Consider the following 11,152-nt stretch of genomic DNA (forward strand, 5'->3'; position numbering starts at 1 on the left):
TTTAGTGTTTTCACTTGATTGATCACTTCTAATATGCTCATCAGCTCGACTGCAGATCTGTAAATGCTGTAGTTTCCCACTGCTACCTGTGAGTGTCGCTCAAACTCAAACAGAACCTCCCGAACGAACATCGTGTGGGGATTGGATATGAGGTGCTCGTTTTGAACCAGTGACATACCCGTAGAGGCGGGGCTAACAAATCACAAGGAAGTTACGTTGCACGAGTACGAACATCTTTGCTAAAGGTGAGTGAGAATGACGTTGGAAACAATGGAATTTCCAATGTTATAAGACATGTATTGTTGTCATTCTGGTGAACAAACGAACTGGTCCAGATCTGTATTGTAAGCCAATATGTGTGGTTCGTCTATGCTTACTGCTGGCTTTCTAGCCAGCCGCGTTTTCTGATTCGGAGACATGCTGTTGAGTCGTGACATCGCGATTCGTGCTTGTTAGATAACCTTGGATGTCAGGTTACCAGTTACCAGTTTGCTAACTTTGCTAGCTAATAACAGAAAGTTATTGAGCTGAGTGGTACTGTTATCAGAATTAAAGAGGAACAACTGCAGATTTGGAAAGTGTTTTAAATGCGCCTTGAAGGTGCAATCTGTAATTGGGCAATTCCAGTGTTATGTATGTGACGAAATGTCTCACAGAATTACATATAAATACATATATATAAATGTTGACGGATATTTGTAGAACCCTATAGGTGAAGTGTAGACACAAAATTAGAACATTCCAATTCATTTGAGAGCTATACTTCTTACTGTACTGTAGTTGCCCACCTCTGTGGAGATGCACTAAACTAGCTTGATAACTTGGCCTACAGTGGCATTGAGAGCCATTCACATACAGATACTTAATTAGATTTAATTCATGTAAGGTCCTGAGTCATAACATCTGTATGAAAGACACAACACAGTGCTATCGCAAGGTCAGGCAGCCTTGGCATCCCAATAAACCAACGCAGAAGACAATATTTACTGACCATCTCCTCCATGTTCCTTTGTTCCTCAGGTGAGCACCCAGCACCTGTAGCCCAGCCAGAGAGGACAGCAGTCATGTGGCCGATGGTATGGATGGGCATGCGGACCTACGCTCCCTACATTACCTTCCCTGTGGCCTTCGTGGTGGGGGCGGTGGGGTACCACCTGGAGTGGTTTATCAGGGGGACCCCCACCCCTAATGTGGCAGAGAAGGGAATACAGGAACTCAGGGAGGAAAGGAAGCTGGAGGAGCAATCTGGGCGGGACAGCACCCAGGTCCTTAGTCTGAAAGAGAAACTGGAGTTCACCCCTAGGGCCGCACTGGACAGAAACCGACCAGAGAAGAGCTAACCGTGCCTGGGAACATTGACTTATGTCTACCCCCTGGTCCTGGAGCCCACACCAGGAGTGATGGAGGGTAAGGGTTTCAGTCATTCATCCGACCCCTGACACACACAAGCCAAGCACCGTCACTCTGCATACCTGAATCACTGATATGCTAAGGCATCTTTGGACTATTCGAAGACTGGGGGATCATGGGAGATGGAGTCTGTAGGTACATGGGTTGTGTTGTTGCTGTTCTCGTCTTTGTCACACATGCTGGTTAATAATTAGGATTATTCATGGTATCAAGCTCCCTCACCACACAAACAGCTGAAGACTTGCTGCCTGTCGGTCTTGGCGCCTTAAGTCCCTAGGCACTCAATCTCATGACTACAGTTGTTTGCAACTTTTTAAAAAAAAAAATGGTTTTCACTGGTCTATTCATCCTCAGATGCTCACAAGACCTGTGTGTGTGTGTGTCAGAGTAGGAGAGAGCAAATTCACTGTCCTTAATTTTTTAATAATCTCTGAGCCTCTGTATTAAAGAATTGAGGTTGGTTTCAAAGAGAGAGTGCTGAGGTAATACGAACCAAAGGATGGATGAATACAGGGACCCAGAAGGCTTTGAAACATGTTCGGCTTTTAATCCTTTCCTCTGTTCTCCAGAAATTAAAATGGGTTCCAGTCAGTGAACATAATAAAGGGAGGGGGGGGACGATGAGTATTTGCTCTCATCTTGGCATTTTACCCCATTGCGTGCTGTCTGTTCTTTATTTCACCGTAAAACTATCAAACCAGCTTCTCATTCCTGTCTGTCATATTGACGTAGGCCTTTTTATTTAACTGTTATGCTTTCATTTTAGAAAGTCTCAAGAGTACACCGGTTGACATGAATGAACAAAGTGTAAGATTTGGGATAAATAATGACATCAGACAAGCAGGATGGTGATAAGTGCATGATTTGTTTATGACTGTGTCAAAATGGTGTCATAATAAAGATGATGTGTTTTCAGTTTACAGGTTCTGTTGCTTCTTGTTTTCTTTGTTCATACTCTCGCACCTCTACCCACGTCATATTAGCATGGGTGTCAAGGTGATTAGGATTTTGTCCTTATCGTTGTGCCGAATATCAAACAGGAGTATTGGTATTTGGCTTGAGACAAATATGCATAGATTAGGGACTTGCAAATGTGATGATGTGGTTGTGTTGCTATTTTCGTTCAGGAATTTGTGGATACGACTAGCTGACAAATACCATCCATGCCATGTTCCATACAGGAAGTTGAATTCTAGGGAAACTGGTCAAAACAGAGAGGAATGCCATTCCTCATAATCTTCCAGCTAAGTAACTTCTAGGAAATGGATTTATAATTAGGATTCGAGAAGGATAAATTGGTGAGTGAGCAAACAGAGGGAAAAATGCCTGCTAGCAGGCAAAGGAAAATCCAAAAGACAAAGGGAACTTAGGGAAGGTGGCCTTTATAATGAAAATACTTACTTATAATTAAATACTTATCTATCTACTATTTGATTTGCGACGGTGAATTGCACACATGTACATGTATGGCCAGGGGCAACGTGTACCCATATTAGCATCAGTAAAGGAATCAATCATGTCACTGTCATGGAATTTGTGAGCTTCCCAGCAAAAACAAAATGTGGTTTACCAACCTTGCAGAATTTAGACATGGGTTTGTGTTTGTTTTGTGAATTGGTCAGTAAGTTGGTTGTTCAATGAAGGAATAAGAATGTATCAGAAAATTCCATTACAAAGTGGTGACCCATAATCCACTATGTTTTGTGTAGCAAAACAATATTTTAGTACGCAAGATAGGGTTAGAGTTATGCATGCAGGCCAGATTGTAGCATATATCTGAAATGCCTGCTAGTAAACAAGCATCACATTAAGTAAGTCATATGTTGTGTAAAGCATGTTGAGACACAACAAAAACCACATGCAATCCATTAGCATTATTAACACAAGATAGGCCTACTCTTTAGAAGACACTCGGCAAGTAAGATACATCTCTACCTTATGATTTCAATCAATGAATTGGGGTGAAGCTCATCTCTGTTGTTCAGGTCAGCCTATATACCCTCAGGTTATCCATCTCCCACCCTCCCTCTGAACAGCCCGAATGAGAAAGCATTATGATAACCACTAACCCACATACACACTGAGGGAAGTGTCCCAATTACGCCCCCCTCCTCCACTTTCCCTCCACCCTTGAAGCACTTCCTTTGATTAATAGGGAACGAGGGATCCCCATCTCTCTATCACTCCACCTCTCCACTGCCTGAAGAGCAGACTTAATAGAGGTAACCTTTCCTGTGTGCCAGGATAAGCTACGCTTGAGCCCTGCCAACCAGAGCAATGGGAGGGTTTATGAGTGTTTGATTTACATTGGCCCAGTGCATAAATGCTGTGCTATCTCTCGCCATCAGCTATTTCCCCTGCTAAAGTTTACTATCAGTGCAGCTGGCCGATCCACTCCAGCAATCATGGTTCTAAAAGCTCGGAGTGGTAATGGATTCAAGCTGGGTGAAGTTTCCATCTGAAGGCAGGGTCATAGAGTTAGGGAAAGGTACAGTGCATTCGGAAAGTATTCAGACCCCTTCACTTTTTCCACATTTTGTTATGTTACAGCCTTATTCTAAAATGGATTTAATTCCTTTTTTCCCTCATCAATCTACACACAATACCTCATAATAACAAAGCCAAAACGTGTTTTTAGAAATGTTTGCTAATTTATTAAAAATAAAAAAAACTCAAATATCACATTTAAAAAAGTATTCAGACCCTTTACTCAGTACTTTGTTGAAGCACCTTTGGCAGCAATTACAGCCTCAAGTCTTCTTGGGTGTGTGTGTGTGTGTGTGTGTGTGTGTGTGTGTGTGTGTGTGTGAGAGAGAGAGAGAGAGAGAGAGAGAGAGAGAGAGAGAGAGAGAGAGAGAGAGGGAGAAAGAGTTAAAGTGAAAGGACTGGTCATTGTCTCATTGTCTACCTGTTGTGTGTGTGTGCTGACTCTAGGTGTATTAGAGGTGTCAAAGTGTGTGTGTGACTAAACCTGAGCCAAAGGCTTCACTGATCACCCCCCGGGGAACAGTTATGGAACAGGACAGTCCTTCCAACAATGGCCCAGTTCTTTCAAATAAGACAGTACTGCAGCAGGTTGTGGGAACCGAACACTGCGGTCCATGGGAAAGGGGAGGATTTAGGGAGACGCTCCATTGTTCCCTTGGATGATGGGAATAATCAGAGTGGTTGATCATGGTTGTTATTGTGCGGCGGTCCAATCCACATCCTGACTGGAGGGGCTGGAGACAACGTTCCTCCTGCTCAGGAACAATGGAGCCTGCTGGGAGGGCACCGTATCCCCTATAAACACATACTCACATAGAGACAGACACACAGAGATACACACACATTCACTCACACTCTCTCTCTCACACACAAACACACGGGGACACACACACACACGGGAACACACACACGGACACACACACACACACACACACACACACACACACACTTAGAAAGGGTTCTTACACACCAATACAGATGTTGATACAGTATGTTTGATGTTGTGGGTAAACATCCACACACTTGAACTTGATTGGGTAACAGTTAAACAGAGTGTCCAGGTAGAAGGAAGAATACCCATCTGACTTGATATGGTTGGTGATAAGCTTGGTGACCATACATACAATCAATTTAAAGGAGGAGAGGAGATAACAAGACAACACATCTCTCTCCTGTTCTATCAACCCCTTTCACAACCCTGAACCTCCCCCCTCATCGACCCCTGACACACAGCAGGCTCCCGTTGAAACTAAACTAAACCTTCCTTCTCTTTCTCTCCTCAGAACCCTTTGATGGGCTGGCCGTGACATTCGGGCAGAGGTGCTCATGGGACTTATGCTAAACAATGTAACAATGCCCACCGCTGCTTCATTGTCAGGGTGAACAATCCCGCTTGGCCAGTCCCGCGGGACAACAATGGTGGAACAGGAAGCAGATACGGAACCACATCCTGCCAGTCTAAACTAAGGACATGATATGACATTTATTTCATTTCACTGCCGACGTGCTTGAATGGGACACACACACACACACACACGTGTGCATGTGTATGTAACCAACAACAGAGTGAAGAACTGATACAGCCTGTGGACTCATGAGTGTACAGTAAAATATCACAAGGTTTCACTATGTATCCAACACAATGTTTCACTGTGTATGTAAATAAAGCATTCACTTGTTTCCTATTAAATATTACAGTGCTGGTATTTTTAATCGATGACGACCCCTCCTGCCTGTGTGTGCTGCAGCGCCTGTTATGGCTGCAGCCTGGGGAAGCAGAGGCCTTTCAGCACTACAGCTGGCAGGAAACAACACAACAGCCTGCTCTGGCTTGGCTTAGCATGTATACACCAAAGGAGCCTCTGGAGCCCAGAGGACCACAAAGGGCTGGCATGGGTGAGAGAAGAGCAGGTTGTGGGCATGAGGATATTCTGTTGGTCCCCTAGACCTGCTAGATAGAGACTGCTTGCTCAGATCATATTCATGGTAGGCCAGTGTTGGCTCCAGTGGTTGTTCTGTTGATGCTTTCAGCTGCTATGATCTTTAGCTTATCGCCTAAATCTATCTACCCCAACATGAACGCACACACATGCACGTGCGCGCACACACACACACACACACACACACACAAAACCAACAATTTGTGTGTGTGTGTGTGTGTGTGTGTGTGTGTGTGTGTGTGTGTGTGCGTGTGTGCGTGTGTGCGTGTGTGCGTGTGTGTGTGAGTGTTGTGAGGGGCGGGGAGGGGAAATGCATCAGCAGTCATTGCAACAATGTGAGGATGCAGGAAACACAGTGAGAATGTCAGCTGATTCCCAGCAGTAGGGGTGGTGGGTTGTGACTGTGAGATACCCTATAGCACAGAGCGCTCTTGCCATCATTCACTCTGTGTGCTACGCTAACACACGCAAAACTCTCTTGATCTCTTTTGACTCAGTCAGGCCCTTTTCTCAATATCCTGATGTAGAACTGTCTGACGGTGAATTAGGTCTATGAGTGGGAAATAGTCTAGATGAACAGAGAGAGATAGAGGATGGATGGTCTTTGTGAAATCGTGAAAAAATTGTCTGAATGTCTGAATGTTTGAATGTCTCCTTGTATGACCTAGACATAGTATCACAATGGCACCCTGCTATTTTGGTATGAGAATTACACTTTGCCATGAGTTCAGATATTGACTATACATTGAGTATGTGATGTAACTGAGCAGCAATCCAGCGGCCCTGTTGTTGTTGTAGGGCTGGACCTGAGCAAGGGCATGAGTTCACTCTGGTGAAACAAAACAGAACTGAGCCTAGCTGCTGCCTCTACCTTCATGGGTAAACATAGATGGCTGCCAGTGCAAACGGCCTCCCAGTGTTTCCGCTGCTCGCTTTGGTTGGCAGAAAAGAGGGCCGAAATGGGTCACCTCTTGCAATCTGTTCTATGACCCGACCATTTTGTCTGGCACTTCCCATCCCACACCCACACGGCCACACACATACCCTCCTGGACTGAGATAACAGGCGGAGTGAGACTGTCAGCCAGGTGCTTCTGAACAGGCAGTACACTGGGCAGCCTCTTACAACAATGCCTGCCAATTCATTTTTCAAAGAGGGAAACCCTGCCGTGAAAGCCAGCTCCTAAGAAAAACATACATTCCACTTAGAGGGGCAAAGAATGTCTTCCCATCGTTTAAGTGGAATAGTAAAAAGCCTGTGGTTCTAAAAGAACAGTGAAATATGTTTATTTTTCTTTTCTATTTCTTTAGTCGTTTGTTATTTTTTGCTTTTGGCTCCTTGGGGTTAGGCAGTCCATTTTATGAGAACCTGTCCCACCTAGTAAATGACCCATCAGGCCCCTTTCCTGCCACAGATAACTGCTTTTTATCGAGGAGACAGTTCTGTAAAGTTGGAGAGCACTGCAGTGCTAGCACACACACACACGCACACACGCACACGCACGCACACACGCACACACTCACACACACACACACACACACACACACACACACACACACACACACACACACACACACACACACACACTCAAACGAAAAAGGAGCCAGGGCCAGCACCTCTGTACTATCTGCTGAGTTCTGGGTTTTATCAATTACCCAGCACCTCAGTAGTGTCTATAGAGAACACTCCCCATAGGCCATGAAATACTGCCGACATAAAGTGCTTTTCCACCTTATATCAACTTTTACTGGCATATTAATAACACCATTTTCTCTCTCACCCAAATTCAGGCAGTTAATCAAGTTGTTTTCCTCCAGTTTTCCTGAATAGGGATGTGGTCAGAATATGCCGGAAGGCTCATCTCCTTCCCAACAGCTCTGTTATTCCATTATTCCTCAAGGTCTTGCACTTGAAGAACTTGTACAGTAACATGGCAGTGTTTGTATAGAGACTCATTTATGCCCTACACACACAAGGAGACATATACAACAACTTCAGTAGTTAGTGAGGCAGAACAGTATCGGATTCCTCTAAATCACAATGAAGATGGTGTTGACTCTCTATCTGCTATGGTAGTAAATCTCTTGTTTGACACTCAGTGTTTACATAAATATACAAATTTAAAATGTTTACAGTTCAGGGGTTACATATTATGTCGTCAACATTTTTTGAAACAAGTGCACTAATTTGACAGACTATGACAAGTGGGATTGACCCTACTTCTGCAGAGTGGCGCTTCGCTTCTAACACCTGCCTTCTGAGTAGGGGAAATAGAATATAAGCACCTCATTAAAATACAGGGATGAAATATAACTTTATTATGAATGTAAAGTAACTAATAAATAGAAACGATAATATCTCTGTACACAAACATAAATACACATAATTAAATACTATTTACATTCAGTGATTTCCTTTCATTTAACGGTCATTACACTCTCATGGACAATTACTGTACTTCAGCTGTACCGCGTTCATTCATTATTGAATGAGCAATTGCTTTTCCTAAATTTTTACAACAGTTTTCATGAATACATAACCCTTTTGCTTTGCCTCGTTCTATCCTACTATTCTACCTCCATACCCCCTCTCCTGCCCTCCACCCCTCCATTCCATCCCTCTCTCCGTTGGATTTGGATATTGGCAGTCGTCAGTCTTCCACAATCCCAGCATACCATGGTTTGGTTCCCCCTCCCCTCACCCCTGGTTCCCCCTCCCCTCACCCCTGGTTCCCCCTCCCCTCACCCCTGGTTCCCACTTCCCTCCCATCAACCCATCTTGTGACTCCAAACCACTGCTCGAGGAGGTTTAAGGGTTGTGTGTGTGTGTGTGTGTGTGTGTGTGTGTGTGTGTGTGTGTGTGTGTGTGTGTGTGTGTGTGTGTGTGTGTGTGTGTGCACTGTATGTGTGTATTTAGCCACTATACCCCAGAGAATTCAATCCACAGAGTACAGAACATTCCACTCGTTGAAGTGGGGACATACAGGGCTCAAGGGTTACAGTACTCCCTCCAGGGAATATACTTAAGAATACTTATTTACCCACACAGTTCTTTCCCATGTCTCCCAAAGCTGGAGCCCGGACAGGGTTTTTTTCCATTGTCACGTTCTGTGCATGTCCCATACCCTACAATCGAATGATTCTGGAATTAGAAAGATTATAATTATTCTAGTTCTATCTCTACTTTCCGATCTGGAGTCCTTGACTTCCCCCTGAGGAGTTTTCATAACATGTTCCCATTTGAATAAGTTGATTCATGCATGTAATTTCTGTTTCAGTCTTTATGCCTTCAAGGTTTCTAGTCCACAGTCCAATGGTTGTTCTTATCCTTGTGCTTTTGTGTCCTCCTTTTGAATGCACTCAAATGCACCCTTGCACACAAAATGTTTTCCTCATACATAATGCTTCTGTTTGGAGTGTCCCTTATGGGCACCCTTAATGTGTTTGCCATTGTTATGTGTGTGTTTCTTATGGTGGGCCCTGGGGGAGTGTGTAGTCCTCATACCCCCCATGCAGTTCACATAACTGGGGAGTATGTCACCTCCAGTATGGCTATCCCCTGCCCCCCAGTCCAGCCCTGTCCCCAGTTCCACAAAGCTCTCAGGGGGCTTGGGGTATCCACTCTCACCCTCCTTGTGCAGGTAGTGCTGGCCGTTCTCTGGCTCCATTTCCAGCGCTGGAGCCTCAGGCCGGGCCGTGCCTCGCCCTTCCCCCCGTAGGATGCTCTGATCATGGGCACGGTAGCGTTTCTCCAGATGGTGGGTAATGGCGCACTGGAGGAGGTGGAAGAGCTCAGCCAGGTTGAGAAGGAGGGAGACCCCGGCGATGGACTGAGTGTAGATGGTGAAGATGGTTTTCTCAGTGGGCCGCGAGACAAAGCAGTCTACAGTGTGAGGACAGGGGTCCCGTACACACTCAAACTTGGCCGGGATGATAAAGCCATTGTAGAGGTACCATAGCCCCGCCATGAAGCCCACCTCCAACAGGACCTTGAGGAAGATACTAGCTGCATAGGCGCACAGCAGCTTGCCTTTCAGCTTAGGAACCTCTGGGGTCACCTTCACAGCCTTTCTCCCTCTCCTCCCTTCCCCTTTGTCCTCCTCCTCCTCTTTCTTTTCCTCCCTCTTGTCCTCCTGTTTTACACTCTTGCCTTCCTTTACACCACCCTCTTCCTCTTCCTCCTCCTCCTTTTTCTTCTCCTTGCCCACCTTTACGGCCACATATCCGAAATAAAAAATGGTAGGTGTGGATACAAAAATCACCTGAAGCACGAAGAAGCGGAAGTGGGAAATGGGGAAGGCTTTGTCGTAACACACAGCAGTGCAGCCCGGCTGGCGGGTGTTGCAGACGAAGTCGGCCTGTTCGTCGTCCCAGGCCGACTCGGCAGCCGTACCCAGCACCAGCATGCGGAACAGGAAGAGAACGGTGAGCCAGACGCGGCCAATACCCGTCGAATACTCCTGACCCTCCTCCAGCAGGTGCTCCAAGAAGGACCAGTCAGCTCTGGACATCGTCCGCACCTGGGGGAGACACACACACACACACACACACACACACACACACACGTTTGTACAGGTACACATACTGTTTGTAGACAGACACACACACACACAAGTGCATGTAAAGAAAATATAGGCAGACATACACTTGCACAAACACACACACACACACACACACACACACACACACACACACACACACACACACACACACACACACACACACACACACACACACACACACACTGACTGACTGGCACACATGCACTGAGACACAAGTTTAAACATCTGTAAGTCATTGTAATACATTTGCATTTTATCCGGGGGCCATTCAGGCATGGTCTTTGGAAACCCTGAAGAGTGATCTGAGCCAGGTTTGGGAAATATCACAATGCGTCCCACTCCCAAAACACTTTGTATGGAACAAATGTATTTTTGTTTTCCCAAAACCCTGACGACTATAATTGCTAACACCATTTCAGTGTGTTCCTCTTGAACGTTTTAAGAATGGGGTCTTTTACTTGAAAAACGTGTATCTGGCTGTACACAACGACCCCTATTCATTCTCCCTTTCCATGAGCTCACACCAGCTCCTGCTGGGTCACAGTATGTTCCACTTTCAGGTTTGACATCATAGGTTCTCATTAACAAAGAGGCTAGTCTAACAAAGAGGGTTAGATGACATTCATCATGCTTACTGAGAATGATAAAAACTGGGGTCTGATTCTTTGGAAAGGTTTTGCTCCATGTATCTTCCAGTCTCACATGAACATGCACACACGGGACGGGACTCTCACAGTCCCCCCTACAGTACAGG

At 45.3% G+C, this 11,152-nt stretch overlaps 2 protein-coding genes across 3 annotated transcripts; one reads left to right on the top strand and one right to left on the bottom strand.

Moving 5' to 3' along the window:
• The first annotated feature begins 174 nt into the window (after nt 1–174).
• Nucleotides 175–5,394, top strand: smim12 (small integral membrane protein 12). 2 transcript variants are annotated; one of them, XM_083680097.1, is made up of 2 exons: nt 175–245; nt 1,021–2,337. In XM_083680097.1, exon 2 carries the CDS (start codon nt 1,065–1,067, stop codon nt 1,338–1,340), a length of 276 nt encoding a protein of 91 aa, XP_083536223.1. In that variant the 5' UTR covers nt 175–245; nt 1,021–1,064; the 3' UTR covers nt 1,341–2,337. The 2 variants fall into 2 exon arrangements, 1 of the variants encoding a protein (XP_083536223.1); XR_014554484.1 differs by lacking the exon at nt 175–245 and adding an exon at nt 5,181–5,394 and having other exon boundaries at nt 852–1,407.
• A 2,598-nt stretch (nt 5,395–7,992) lies between these two features.
• On the bottom strand, nt 7,993–10,347 carry gja4 (gap junction protein alpha 4; the record flags this gene model as incomplete). Its single annotated transcript, XM_083680234.1, has 1 exon — nt 7,993–10,347. One exon carries the CDS (start codon nt 10,345–10,347, stop codon nt 9,229–9,231), a length of 1,119 nt encoding a protein of 372 aa, XP_083536360.1. The 3' UTR covers nt 7,993–9,228.
• Between the last annotated feature and the right edge of the window lie 805 nt (nt 10,348–11,152).

Source organism: Argentina silus (assembly GCF_951799395.1).
Source record: "Argentina silus genome assembly, chromosome: 11".
Lineage (NCBI taxonomy): Eukaryota > Metazoa > Chordata > Actinopteri > Argentiniformes > Argentinidae > Argentina > Argentina silus.